Source organism: Simochromis diagramma, unplaced genomic scaffold, assembly GCF_900408965.1.
Source record: "Simochromis diagramma unplaced genomic scaffold, fSimDia1.1 OVJJ01000618.1, whole genome shotgun sequence".
Lineage (NCBI taxonomy): Eukaryota > Metazoa > Chordata > Actinopteri > Cichliformes > Cichlidae > Simochromis > Simochromis diagramma.
The window spans coordinates 9814723-9830117 of record NW_024387423.1 but is presented as its reverse complement, the minus strand read 5'-3'; the positions used below and the strand labels follow the sequence as shown (position 1 = coordinate 9830117).

At 40.4% G+C, this 15395-nt stretch overlaps 1 protein-coding gene across 1 annotated transcript; it reads right to left on the bottom strand.

The window, feature by feature from the left end:
* Nucleotides 1-1500: 1500 nt before the first annotated feature.
* On the bottom strand, nucleotides 1501-11083 carry trhra (thyrotropin-releasing hormone receptor a). Its single transcript, XM_040012655.1, has 2 exons — nucleotides 9541-11083; nucleotides 1501-5324 (listed from the first exon to the last, which is right to left on the bottom strand). The coding sequence occupies exons 1-2, from the start codon at nucleotides 10345-10347 to the stop codon at nucleotides 4884-4886; spliced, it is 1248 nt and encodes a 415-aa protein (XP_039868589.1). The 5' UTR covers nucleotides 10348-11083; the 3' UTR covers nucleotides 1501-4883.
* Nucleotides 11084-15395: the final 4312 nt, after the last annotated feature.

Genomic DNA, 15395 nt, shown 5'->3' with positions numbered 1-15395 from the left:
GTAATCTTTCACACCTGTGAGCCTGTATACTAGCTGAAGTAGCAGATGACCTGGAAAGGAGCAGAGGTCAATCACAGATATATGCAATATTCAGAAACACAAGACTTTCCTTCTCCTTACTTACTGCCCCCAGATCATCTGAGCAATAAGCAGTGTGAACTTCTCACATGGTTTGCAGTGCTGCATTTTAGTTTGCTTGGGTTTTTTTTTTTTTTTTAGCATTAAAAGAAACTGAAGAAAGGAAAGAGTTATAGCTTTGAGACACACTTTGTTTGATTCTGTTTAGCTTATATTTATACTCCCGTTTCCAAAAATATTTAGTTGCAGTTTCTAGTTAGAACACGTTGCAGGTAACAATCAAAAAAGAAAAGCAGACAAGTCAGGCTAAAAAGGAATAGATCTGCATACTGAAGAACGTGAGCCTGAGTCCATAGTTTAAAACATTCTGTGGCAGACTGCCCAGCTGGAGCACTGGGACATTTACCAGTGGCCAGAGGGTCATTTTAGCCTGACAAGAACAGCCAGCTGGAGCAGTGATAAAATAACAAGCAGGGATGAGCTGGTAGACATCTCAAAATTCACGCATCAGTTGTCATCCTCCTGCTTGTCCAGTTAGAACACTCTCTGCTTCCACCCGAATGTAATTTTATTCATCAAAAAAGATACAATAATGAAAGCTACAGATGAATTTGATGGATAATATTATTCTTACTTTTAGTAGCTCCATGGTTTAGCATTTTTCACATTCACTTAAGATGTGAAAGATCGCTATTTTGAGAAGACGCAAATCCCTTTAAGGTTGCTTCAGGAATGGCATCCAGTATAAAACCTGCCAACTCAAATATGCAGAGCTTTCTGAATAAGGGAGTTGCTGAAAAGACCTTTTTTTTCATTATTCAAGTTCCACCACAAGCGGAAAGCTTTCCAAATAAGTTTACAAATTAGACACAGAGCAACAAACAGTAGGGGGATTAAAATAAAATCTGTGTCTTCACATGCATTTGTGAAAACAATTGTGTGCCAGTCAGATTACAGCTAGAGTGCGTGCAGCTGATGAAATGCAGTCGGCAAACAGTGCCTCCGTGTTCCAGGGACATCCTCTCCTGGCACATTAAGCTCTTTCCAGCTCCATCACAGTGCATGGGAAATTACTGTGTGACTCCAGTAGTGGCATTATCACTTAACAAAATTGAGGGAGCTTTGACGGATCAGATATTTAGTGACATTACCTACAGTAAACATAAATTTCACACGGGTGTCACATTATTTGTTTTGAGCACATTTGGGTTCTGATAGTTTTCAGCGAGAGGAGACGAGGCCACCGCATGCTGAGTGGTTTCAGAACGAAGCAATCAACACCTGTGATTGATGTCCTCGGTGTGATCGCAGCTCGCAGAGCTATCTGTGCCTGATTCATAAGGGCATCTTGGATGAGGCAGTTTCTTCAATGGCTGCTGGTAATAGATCAGAAGTGGTGGAGCTGTAGAGAATCGGGAACAAAAGAGCGTATATCGACGTAGCAATAATGCACCATCTCCAGCGTCGTGTAATTATCATCTGTGTTTATTATTGACAAAGAAGGCTACAAAATACAAAACAAGCCATCAAACTGATAAAGCAGAGAAAAGCCACCTGCAGAAAGAAAAGTGCACAAAAAACCCCACACTGCATCAGATGGAAACTCATCAGGTAGCACTTCACAAAAGCCTGAGTTCATGCTGCAGACAGTGCACCGCGCAGAACAAAAAATCTCCATCGCAGCTGTTCGTCAAAGAAATATGTTTCAACCGAGAACAAAGGAAGAAATTGAAACTTGTACGAATAAGAGGTACTTTACGCTACAACTACTACAAACCACGGTCTTTTTCTTCCACTTTGGAGTTCAGCCCCCACCCGCTGTTGTGAAATGATGGCAAACACACTGATGGAACAATAGATCAAAATGAGCTATTATTTAAAAAAAAAAAAAAAAATACAAATTCCATTTTGCTGCCACATGTTTGAAAACACAATACCAATTGAATTTCACATTGCACTGCACAATCAATTTCAAGCAACTTCACAATATTGACAGAAAAAAGCCTTTAGATTAACACAAAAAAGGCCCTTCTCACTGAGCTCCTTACTTATTTATCCCCTTGAGCCGTCTTCAGTTTACACACACTGTACACGTAGCTCAAAGTAACACTGGAAAATTCATCCTTTAATAGCGGGGTGTGAGCAATATACACAGTGTGGATTGCGCCAGCTCAAGTATGGCACGTCGTTGCGATCTATTTACACCTTCCATCATTGCTCTGTTGGGTTTTGCTGAGCGGATAAATCCCACAAAAGTGCTGCAATCTGCAGTTTCAGTGAATTACTGTCACGACTGTTACCAGACCCTTTAACAAACAGCCTCTCTTTCTGCACATCAGAGCTACACATTCTTCTCTTCTCGTTATGATACACCGGCCACTCACCCCCCCACGGGCTCTGATTCCACAGCAGTCATAGTCACAGTAGCCAACAGAAGACTTTAGTGTTTGTCACTGTTTAGTTTGAAATCCACAGAGAAATCGTTAGACATCAGTGGATTTTAAATTGAGAAAGCAAGATAAAGTTGTTCTCATATTTAGACCTATTTTTAAAAGGTCACATAATTCCACATCTGTGTTTTCCCTGTAGTGCTGTAGCAAGACTAAAATGTCATGTGCATTGGATTTATGTAAAATACAGGCCTTCTAGTGGTACATTAGCAATGGAAAAAGAGTTTTGTATTTGCTTTTGTGTATGGTAGGGTTGGTAAAACGATATCCTATGGGGCTGAGTAATGCAGACAATATAAATATTTATCATGGCAGAACATTTTAACGACTGAGAAATGAGAGGCTTTGATGTACAGGTTATACAGTGTATGCAGTCCAAGCACAGAAACAAAACAAAAGTCTAATATTGTACAGAACACTCAAAAATGTAAACATAAAAGAAAGTAAAATGTTACTTTACAGCAAAAGCACTTAGTTACATTACAGATAAACTTTATAAAATGCTTGATGATAAATAAAATGAAAACTTGAACCCAGGAATCTGCTGGGACGCATCTAAATGAACCTCATTTATAGGTTCACTGTAAACTCTTGAACACCTGTGCTAGCATCTAGTTGTCCACCCCACTGAAATAATTTATCTTTATTTTAGTGTGTTTAGTGTGTTGCTATTTCAACTATAGTCCAGTGTGACAGCATGTCATGGTAGAGGGTTCACATCCTCTTGGTCTACTCATGAATGTTGCCGTGTGCTGTGAATAAGATTAACAAAAGGAATAATACAACATGGGCACCTGCTCCATGCTAGCACACACCTGGCCAGAGAATGAAATTATATCAAAATGTCATTAGACTGACAGAAAGTCATCAACCGAACTGTCAATGTAACAGAATACTACTATGATTAGTTGTCAGTGAGCAATGTGGTATGCTTATGGCATACTTGTGGTGATAAAAGTAATCGTCTGACTGTTACTAACCACTTTAGGTCAAAGGAAAATAAGAGCTCCATTCCCAGAACAGGGAGAGGAAGCTGGGCAGAGTCAAGCGAATAGAAAGTGATCGCTCAACAGTCACATCAGCCATAAATATGAAGAACAGTTGTACATAAACAAGGTCTCACCACACAGCCAGTTCCTAGGTTTGAATCCACTGTATGTTCTCGCTGTGCCTCTATGGAGTCACTGTGGGTACTCCTCTAGGACGTGTGTTGTGCTAACAGGTGATTCTAAATTGCTCTTAGCTGTAAAGGTGAGCGTGGATGGTGGTCTGTCTCCGTGTGATTGCTTTGCAAGAGACTGGCGAACTTCCCAGGGTGCACCCTGCCTTTCACCATATGATAGCTGGGATAGGCGCCAGCTGCCTGCAAACCCGAGTTAACAAGCGCTTAAGAAAATGAAATGAAAATGAGTGAACGTCCATTTTAGATATATACTTCTGTCTGAAGCTGACTATTTAAGTATTGTTTGATAATGAGGGAATGGACTAGGGATTAAGCTGTGTTTCAGGCACACTCTGGAGTTTCTCCTTTTTTTGTTCACTTGCAGTGAAAATGTTTCTGATCAGCTGGCAAATGGAATTTAAATATGAAATGTTCGACCAAATGGGGACTCCCGGGGGAATATCTGATCTCCTCAACATCCACAGCAGTGTTTGCTAAATCTGTCTGTCTGCTGTTTCGTACTGGATGGAGCGAGAGCTGTTTGTTGAAAACAGCTGCCTGCTGTGGCTGAGAGTGGCACTATCAGACTAATGGGAACAAACAAAGAGTTAAGCGAGACAGCTAAATCATTTTAAACTTGCCGTAAAGGTCTCTAACGGCAAGGCTATTATCACAAAGACCTATGACATCCACTAATGAAATTTCCTTTTGAGTGTGACTACTACTTTAATATCTTATTCAACAGTCTGGTTTTGTTTAGTGGGAGAAAGATGAGATGAGAAGGCACCCTACTTCCGACAAATTTGTCATACAGCTATACAGCAACTTATAACAAATCGGTGCCATGCAAGTTTATACTATAAAGCTTATGGTAAAGTTAATAGAAAAGGTGATTTTGTATTACATCATAGGGCTGAGGAGGATCACTTCCTGCATTAATAATTAAGACTTCCTATTTTATGATATTTTCTCTCTTCTTGCATTTCACACAAAAATGCAAGAAAGCCTACAGCACGGGGCAGCTCATCCTATTTGTCTTCTGGCAAATGTTGTTGTCAAATAAAACAAACATTTACAAGAGGAAAAAATCTTGAGAAATAAAGCTGGAACCTGTATATTCAATACATGTCAGAATCAATACTGGAGCTGTCAGAATCTCTGATACCACCTTCAGGTGGAAAGGTTGTTTCTAGTCAGGCCTTGACATCCCTGCTCGACGGAGAAGGCTCTTCATATACCATCTTTTTGGCATTTGGTAGGATGCTGGCAGGTAGGTACTGAGCAGACGGTGTGTGGAGCTCATCCATAACTGTGGTGAAGTGGTCAGGACTTTCCCCGTTGGATGTTTCCTTGATGACACTGTAGGTGAGGGCCACGCTGTAGGAAGCAGGCTTCTCCATGCGCTGAGGGCCACAGTGACACAATTTCTTAAAAGCGGCACGAAACTTCTGAGACATGGCGTTGTAGATGATGGGGTTGATGGCGCTGTTTAGGTAGATGCAGAGACGGCAGAAGAGCAGGAACCAGGTGTCCAGGTAGGGCTTGTCCAGGAAAGAGTTGACCACCACCAAGGTACGATAGGGCATCCAAAGTAAGGCGAACAGGATCACCACCACAGCGAGCATCTTTGTCACCTGGGGAAAAAATTCATTCATGTGTTAAAGAAGCTTTTTTTTTTAATTGAACTTTTATTTTTACAGGTAATCTCACTGAGATTCAATGACTCATTTACAAGACAAACCTGTTTCGGACAGCATAATAAAAAGTTTTTAAATGCTCATCAGGTGTAAATGAAGCCCAACACATTGCACTACTGCACAGGGTTGTTCAACAGCTTTTTACCCAGTAAGCTATGAGCCAGCATGCACAAAACCAACACCCTATCATGCATCGACATTGTCTTTACATGCAGCTGCGCCTTCCCCACAGTTAAATGAAAAAACATCTTTATGTGGTGTATGAAATTTCACCCCTAACTTTTTTTTTGCTAATATTAGTTTTTGTCTGTAACTAACACTCTGCATAGTTTTGACTGTGATTCCTTTGGGATTTAATTTATTTAATGTATGCAACTCTGTAGTTCATCTACAAATTTGTTCTCAGTGTGGTCAGCCTATCAACATCCCTATTATACAGCTGCAGAACATCAAACACTTCTGCTTCTCATTGGAAACATTCAGCTGGTGAAGTGGCTTTTCCTGTGAAACAGCCCATTTGTTTCAGATGTCAGAGCACAGTACAATGTGTTAAAAATACCTCTACACAAAACAACAACAACAACAAAACAAGTCCTTATTAGTGACCACAGGTGTCACCAACTGACCAGAAAATCTAAGTTGTTTTTTTTTTTTAATTTCAAGGTTCATATGAAGGCACTGGAATAATTTGAAAATTGGTGGTGTTGCCAAATTGAATGGCAAAATGTAAAATTCTAAAGAAAAAAAAAAAGGTAAAATCAAATCCTGAGGCGGGGATAAGCAGTTTACCTCCTGACCTTATGAACCTTTGTTCTCCCTGCCTTTAAGCCACCTCCACCCAGCCACTGTGTTGGTTATTTAATCTCTTTACAATGGGTACAGCCTGAAATGGCAAACAAAAAGCTTAACATGTGCTTTGATGGCACAAAAAATGTCCTTAAAAACAGCACGCCATGATTTAAAAACTCATGACAAAACTTCTGACCAGGGTTCAAAGATTTAAAACTGCAGCATATATGGGGTCATCATTCCCCTGCTCCCACATGGTGGAGCGTTACTACAATATTTAAAGACAACACTATTGAGCTCAGAAGAGGAAAGCTGCCCCTCACTAAATTTCAAAAAACCTTGTTTTAAAATTTTTTTAATTTGTCAAGACCATTTATTTATATCAGTATCAATATGAGCTGATAACAGCTAAGCAAACAGCTGGTGGTTCAGCTGATACACTTCTGTGTTTCCAACTTGCAAATCTCATATACAACGTGACCCACCGCCAGCTCAGCTCCTCATTTTTATGCTGTGTCTGACTTCATCAATGTCATGCCATTGATGCCTGCTCTGATCTGTGTTCTTAGGGGTCATGCTGCACCTCTCAGCCTAAAGCTTTTCACGCATGCAAATGCAAAGGCAGGAAGGTGCCAGCGCTGAACCTTACTGTCAAACATGGATTACTGTGGACAGTAATAAGAGTTTCCTTTGACCATAGTGGTTATGAACAAAATTTGAATGTCAGAGCTGAGTAAATGTGTCCAAGTTATCAAGTGGGTGTTTTCTTCGACTTTTCCAGTTTGGTGATTGGAAATTCTGAGTCCCTATCAAATACAGAACTCTGCTTTTGTCTTTAGACCTTTGTGCTCAACTTTGATCATCTGGAACCAGCAAACCAAGACACTGTCACAACCTTTGGACATTTTCATGAAAAGGTTGCCAAAAATGGTCTAACTTATAATACAGCATGCTATAGTACCAGAAAATCACCTGTTTCAAGCCAAAAACTCTTCTTCGTTCACCTGATTGCACTTGTATATACTAGGGGTATAATTTGAATTGAGAACTTTGTTGATCTTAAAAGCTGTGAAAATGCCAGCAGGTCTGTTCGAACATTGCAACAAATAACATGGCTACACATACACCGAGGCGTGGATTGACCTTTTTACTGCTGCACTAGGGTTTTGCCAATTATTTATCTGGTAAGTGTTTTAGGGTGGAGTCACTCGCATTGTACAAAAATCACCTGAATTAGCAGCACACACCAGATGGGTGTACTGTGAAGCAAGCTTATTAGGTTTACATGTACAGTGTGTTCCTATGCCACCCGAGGATAATGACATCAGAAAAAACAATAGTGAAAATGGGTCCTTTTTACAGCGGATTTATAGAAAATTTGGGTGTGCTACATAAGCACACCCCTCAGGGACTGGATAGTTTTTATCATGATTCTAACATTGGAAAGAGGGACAAGTATATACTGCTGATCAGCTTGTTGCTCAATTGGTGCATCACTTAATCAAAGCAACATTGATGCTACACATCAGTGGCTCATACCAAACTATCCAGTTAAAAAAATGAAAAGATTTGATGAGATAAAAATCTTTCCAGCTTGAAAGTCTCTCGTCAATATTAGTGACCTATTTGAACACCTATTTAATGTTTATATAATTTATTGAGTAACTGGATCAAATCGTTAATCACAACTTTACAAAGATTGGATTTATTAATTTAGTTGCCGGGTAAAAATCTTGATGTTTAAACGTGCATGTAATCAAACCGTATCCATATTCATGACATGTTGTCTCAGCTGCAGTGAGGTGAGTCTAATTGACTTGGATAGGGGCAGAGCAAGTGCCATCAGCAAGTGGAGTGCCTAATCTTAGCTGCTGTTGACATTTAGGTAACTCGGTAAGGTATGTGGTAGGAGGGAGGGGTTGTTGGTTGTGTCTGTGTTGAGTTGTGAATGCTGACGATAACAAGCAAATGTGGCTGTGCTTTGGCAGAAATGTGTTAGAATAAAAACCCCACCGATGGAGAAAAGGCCTAAAAGTCTATTTGAGTTAGGGTTAACTGATCTGACTACCCAGCAGAGCATGGAGCTCCCTCAGGGTTACCACACCCCCTTGTCATTCCAGGAAGGCTTCTTCCCCTGATCTGATAAACAAACATCTCTCCCTGCAGCCTACCTAGGTGTCTGGCATGATGTCCTTACCTTTAGAGGATTCAGTTTTATTCATAAAACTGTTTTAAAATGTTAAAAAGAAAAAACTAAACAGAAGACGGATGGTGAAATTGTTTTACACTGTTTAGCAGTACTGCATGTAGCAGTGTGTTTAACAAAAGACATAGATAAGATAATTCATTTTTTGGCCTATATTTAGGATGGACTATCTCAAAATTTCTGCTTCTTCTTCAGTCCTAAACTATAGAATCTCCTCTGTTCCACAAAGAAAGAAAGAAAGAAAGAAAGAAAGAAAGAAAGAAAGAAAGAAAGAAAGGGAGGGAAATGAACTAGAGCTGGTTTTACACTCCACCAGGCTCAGTTACCAGTACTTTAGGGACTAAAGCTTAATGGAAAGTTTTCAGAAATAAAATAAGATTAACAGAAGCTGCGTTTAGGTATATGAATTTGTCCTAAACCCCTCCATAAACCCCCTTACTAAGACAAGCATGGTCTGCTTGGGTCCCAGTGAAAATTCGTCAGGAGAGGGTGAGGTCTCACCCTGCAGACGTGTCTGAAACGCAACAATCCACCAACTACTCATGCACCGTGACTGCAGACACGTGTGTGCCTGCAATGTCTGCCTGAAATACAACCATTAAGAATGTAGCCCCGCCTCTGATATGGGTGCAGCATTGATGGAATTGCAGTTGAGGATTTTTGAGATTTTTTTGTTTTTTGCAGGATTTTTTAAAATTTTACCCCCTCACACGGAGATAAGGACGAGAAGACATATTCTAATTTCTCTCAAATGTCTGTAATCCACGAAGCTGTGGATCTTTCACTAAAGAAACGGCTTTTTAAAAAGCGTTCTTTCTTTTTAAAGAAACGCTTATAAGCCAAGGAACCCAGGTTGGGTGTTCTCATTCTGTTTCATGCGGTACAAAATCTTCCAAACCCCAAACAGACGGGTTTTTTCCTGTCACTCTAAACTTAGACTAGCATAACTGAACGCAGGGCCACATTTCATTGTCAGAATATCTATCTGGATTTTTAAAAAAAGAAGAAGAAGAAGAAGAAGTAAAAGCAGAGAAGCAGAATAAATCTGCTGGAAATGAAACATTTAACTTGTTTTTAATTGGAACGAAATACAGTCCCTCTGCAACCCAACTCACGCAGAAAAGTGCTACAGGGATGATGGTGACGATAATGAGCTACCTGTCTGCGGGAGGCAGCCGTGGTGCTGCTGGAGGAGCTGGTGCTAATCATCCTCCCTCCCTGAGTCGTCTCCTTCTTCCACTTCTTGGTGCTGTCCTTCGGATCCGAAGGCAGTGGATTGATGAAAAGTATCCTGGCGATCAGTCCGTACAGAACCGTGGCCAGCATGAGAGGGAGCACGTAAAACACCGTGAAATCCGTGAAGTAGATGGGCAGGTAGTGACTCCTGGACACCTTGTAGGCGCAGGTGAGCAGCACCACGTTGTCATAGATCAACTTTTTAGTGTCTGACAGAAAGAGCCACATGATGCAGTAAACAGAGGTGAGCGCCCACACCAGCATGATGATTTTCTTAGCCCTGGATAGAGTGCACAAGAATTGCGCTTTAATAGGGTGGCAGATGGCGATGTAGCGCTCCACTGTGAAGGCGGTTATGGAGCAGGAGGACGCGTTTATCCCCAGGTACTGGAAATAAGTGATGCCCAAGCAGCCAGCGTAGCCGTACACCCACTGCCCGTGCAGGGCGTCGGTGATGTTGGGCAGCCCGGCGGCCGTAAGGACCATTAGGTCAGCCGCCGCCAGGCTCACAAGGTAACAGTTAGTGGGAGTCCGCATGTGTTTGGTGGTCAGGACTACCAGTATGACCATCACATTCCCCACGATCCCAACCCCACATATTAGAGTCACCAAAAACACGCTGGCCACCTTGTATTCAAATGAATAGTCAGTCCACACTCCAAGGGTCTGGTTGTCGTGCACCGAAGTGTCATTTTCCACAGTCATGTTATCCATGGTGAGATTTTTCATGACAAGAGGAAGCTGTCGCTCTTTGGAGTTTTAAGAAAATTACACCGAGCTTTCAGAAACATGCATTACACAGTGAAAAATCTCTGCAGGGCCACAGTACGAACTGCATCCACCAAGAGCCCCTTTCTATAAATCCTTTAAAAACTTAATTTCATCCGCACAGGATCCAGTCAAACTGTCTGTTCTTCTCAGCGAAATCCATTCCACTTTGTGATATCGAAAAGCCATCAAATCAAACTCCAGCGCGCTTTTCCATTCACACATCATAAAGAGGTTGTTGTCTGAAGTTTGCAGCCAGAGGAGAGGAGGTGCTGCGGGCACGCTCCACGCTTCGCTCTCGTCTCACCGCTCACACAGTCATGACTGGGAGCTTCCTGCAGAGCATCTCTGCTCCTTCCAGCCCAGTGAAGTCACAGGCTGACGCACCGGAGCCACGAACATTTTTTTTCAAACCAGGGACTCCCGTGGGGCCGTTCTAAAAATATATGCTAATTTTGAAAGTAATATTCCAAGAAAAAGTAAAACTAAGACAAAAGTTCTAATAAGAGGGAAAACCAATAAAGGTTTTAGAGTGATTTCCAGTTAAACTCGGATTTTGCTTTACTAGATCAGTTGCATCATCACCTCCACAATAAGTGTTCTGCTGTGTATGTGACGCAGTTATTTTTTGTTTTGTTTTTTAATTTGTTTTAATTATGCTATTTTAACATATCCAGAGTTTTAACCTGAGAGAAAAATCCCCATATTCTTAAGCCTAATTAATTATTCCCATCTATGTTGAACCTAATGTGGCAAACTTAGGCCCATCACACACACAAATCTCATGTAAATTTTCTTTTATATTTTTATTCTTTAGAGCCCAGAAGCCAATGATGCTTTTTCATCTTTGTTTAATGTATTTTCTGTTTATTATATGTTTGTACCGCTGATTAGCTAACAGCCAATCAATGCTCTACTCGCATATGAACAAATCATAGTGAAGAGTCAGATTTTTTAAAATAAAACACCTCATTCACGGGATACATTGAACTGAAATGTATTTATTATATCTAATAATAATAAAGATCAAGTTGTGTTAGGCACTCATTTGCTAGAGTTATTTATGCCGTCATATCTAATCGTAATATTATTGTACTGTGTTATAATTATGTACTCCTTAAAATGCATATAATAAAGAAAGTTAAACAAGTGAACAGATAACCCTGACTGTTAATGATTAGGAGGAAAACACACTTATAAGCCATTAATACATTAATACTCTAAAGCCTTGTTTCTTTCATAAATAGCTCATTTTCACCTTTAAACTCCCATTTTACACTGTAAGTGTTCTATATTGAATCAACCAGCAATTGCATAAAAATGAAAAGAAAACCGACAAATTTACTGTAATTAACAAATTGATTTCATTATTTCAGTGAGAAATGTGTCATTTTTGCATTTCACAATATTTTAATGCTTCTGCTAAGCCTTGTACAGAAACGTTGGAGGTTTTACATATTAAATATAAGTTTGCCAGGGACTTTATTGGGTATGCCTTGATAATTTGTGGGTTGAACCCCCTTTTTGCCTTCAGGACTGCCTTAATTAATGGTGTAGCTTAAGAAAGGTGCTGTAATCATTACTCCGAGATTTTGCTCCATATTGACATGACAGCATCAAATACTTGTTGCAGATTTGTTTCTCATTAAACACTCCCATTACACCACATCCCCAAAGGTGCACCTTTGGGATGTGGTGAGAGCTGGTGAGTGTGGGGATCATTTGAGTACAGTGAACAAACCGCAATGTTCAAGACACCAGCTTGAGATGATCTGAGCTGTGTGACATGGGATGTAAGCCTGCTGGAAGCAGCCAAAAAAGATGGGTATACTGTGGTCATAAAGGGATGGGCATAGTCAGGGACAATACTCTGATGACATCTTTAATTCTGAATACACTTTTTGCCCAAAGAATTGATTCCCATTGGGAAATATATTTTCTCTCTTAATCTTAGAGGTGTTTGTGCAGGAAAAACCCCAGTATATCATTCAACAAGCCAAGTGCCAATCAGTACCACCACCAGAAAACTGACACATACATGCAGCACATTATTCATTTATGCCTTACCTTTCCTTACGCCTAGTAATATTCATAAAGAGAGAGGGTAAAAAAAGCTACACAGAGTGTCAATATCCAGATACCTGGAACCACGTGAACATAGTAATGTAATAAAAGATAAAACATAATCCCATAAAGTGCAATAAGATAATACTAAACATGTTATTGAGTCCTGCAGGCACCAAAGAAAACCCGTTATGGCAGTATAAGGATATAAAATTTTCAAATATATAAAAGGTGACTTTAATATCTCCATAGTGCAATATTGTGCAATATTGTGTCATCTGTGGTAGTTCCAAAAATACTGGCAGCATGACTCGGAGCTATCTAATGTCTGACAGCAGCATATCTGTACCATATTACATGTTTTTAAGCTCATTTATGTCTCTGAGATTTGTATTACACAGTGTGTCTCTATTTAAATTGACTTGCAGGTGAACTCTGTGATCAGCGTAGCAGGGGAAATGGCTGTCGTTGCTTCCTTCTCACTCTCTGTTGTCTACCTGCATCAACATGATTTTCTCATCAAGAAGGAAAGGAGCTGAAGGTTCACGCTGTTCAGCATTGCTTTTCCATTATACCTCTCTGTCTACATTGCTACGTAGACAGAGAGAAAGGCGGGAACCCACCAGCAACAATTTTCCTAGGGGATAACACCTGTAACATGAGCTGAGGTAGAGTTGTATGTGCGTGTGTGTGAAGTGCCTCTCAGAGGGAGAGGAGGGGGGAAAAAGTCCTCTACTGTCTACTTCTATCTCCATCTGCATGGAAATCCACTGTGGATTATCAAACTGACGCAGGCATGATTTAACTCTTTTTGATTAGCGCTCTTCCTCTCATCCCTGTGGTGTTTTTAGGTCCCGCAGACAAAAAAGGATGAGCAAACCAGCTGAGGCAGTTGCTCATCACTAGTCCAGATTACAGTGATACTGATTGTTTTCCCAGGAAAGCTGCACAGGCTTGAGTAAAAGAAGGATGGATTACTCAGATATTAGCAGAGTAGGCAATGCAGCTGTTTATATCACTGTGTGGATAACCTTCCCAGAAGGCCTGTTCAGCAACAAGAGCTGAAAGGCGTGTAGGAAAAGAGCTACTTTCCACACCGTGGCTAGATTGTCCACAGGATGTATGGATAAAAAGCAAGACAGTGTAAAGGGATCAGCAGTTATCTTGGTTTTAGGCTTCCTGAGTTGTCGCAGTCTTTAGCCAGTTGGCTTTCTTGGGATAATCCCAGCATCCTTGCAAAGGTTTTATATCAGTGTCCACATAACTTATCCAGTGGCTTTAATTCACTGTCACCTCTGAATTGATTTTCTCTGTGCTATTACGCTGCACCACGGGGTAAGTGAAGTGTTTCGGTTCAGGTGGGAGACCGCGACAGATCATCACTCATCACGGCAGAGGGGTCAAGAGGTAAAATCACACAATTTGCAGGTGGGCAAAAAATTTTGTAATTACTCCCCTGAAGAACACATCCAGGCCTACAAGCTTGCATTTAACGAATATTGATTCTAGTAATGTGCAAGATCATGCTCGCTGTGATGTAGCTGCATTCTGCTGACTGCGTACCAAATCATCATTAGTCAGGCATGTGTGAATCAAATCTGATCATTGTTTTTGTTTTCTGTTGTAGGTATTTCAGGATCATAACTGGGAGATTATTTATTTATCACTGAAGTGGAAATGTTACTGTCAGTCCCTTTCTTATTTGCAACAACGGTTTGACATTTTAGAGAATTTGATTTCTGATGCAAAGAATGAGCTGGTGGCCATGGGAGAGAGAGTCTGAAGATAGCCATCCAACAACAACAACAATCCTCTCACGACCATAACATCATATTAGACACAAACAATAACAATAACTCATTACCAAACAAAATGTCAAACTATCCCTTCAAGTAAAAGCAGGCTAATGATGTTTGTTTTCTTTACTGCACAATGTCATAACAGTGTGAAGTTCATGTTCATCAGCTCTGTGCATCATATGATCATGTGATCATGATTCACATTCACTCAAAAATAAATCTAAGTCAAAGAGAAGAGTTTTTCTCTGAAAATAACATAAAGGCATAAATAGAAATAAACATTGTTCAGTACTTGAACAAACTGTACTTTTCACAGCTAACCAGTTCATAACTTTCACCTATGTCCTGATGCTGTTTCCGACTCTCACCATCATTTATTGTGGGTCTGCAATGCCACCTGGTGGTTAAGGTGTGCTACTGCCTTTAAAATGAACAAGATGAGCTAAGCTGCCAGAAATGTGTGATGACTGACTATTAACTAAAGATAAGAGAGATCTATGCACATGTACTTAGGGTCTGTGAGTGCATTTTGGATGCTTGAGAGTGTGAGCAAGTGGCTGCTATCTAGTTTTGTATTATTTGTTTGTTTTTTTAAAAGAAGTTCAAAGGCCCAATGTTGTTTGAATTTGATATCTATTCAGTTTTTGTGCTATAGAGTCCTTTAACAGTTTCCTTCGGGTTACATAGAAATGCTTTTCTTTCCTTTGTCTCCATAATTCATATTTATGAAACGCATCCCTTCAGTGTTTCTTTGGGTTGATGTTTCACCTCCAGGAATAGCCGGCTGTTGCTGAAAGATTACAGGACACAAAACAAATCGTGATGGAGAGCCAGCCATCTGATGCTGTAAAAGGGTCTCTCTATCTACTTTTGCCCAGGAGGTAAAAGAACTGTTATGCGAGTGGCTACGGATATCTGAATATCTTATCACTGGGCACATTCGCAAATTCACATCAGTCGCTTCTGTGTTAATGCAATCCATTATTCATGTGCTGCAGCTTTTAAGAAAGAGGTCCTTTTGTTCCAACTCGAAAATTCAAGGTAAACTTGAGAAGCAAAAATCTGTACTGATGGTAGTGGTGCCAGTAGACTACTCAGTGCTTGGCTCACTGTATTCACCAAATATAAATCAGTTCTTTGGCTCAA

Coding starts and splice junctions, on each gene's coding strand:
- trhra (XM_040012655.1), bottom strand. CDS start 10,347: ATGAAAAATCTCACCATGGATAACATGACTGTGGAAAATGACACTTCG. Junction 5,325..9,540: donor CGGCTGCCTCCCGCAGACAG/GTAGCTCATTAT, acceptor TTTTTTCCCCAG/GTGACAAAGATGCTCGCTGT.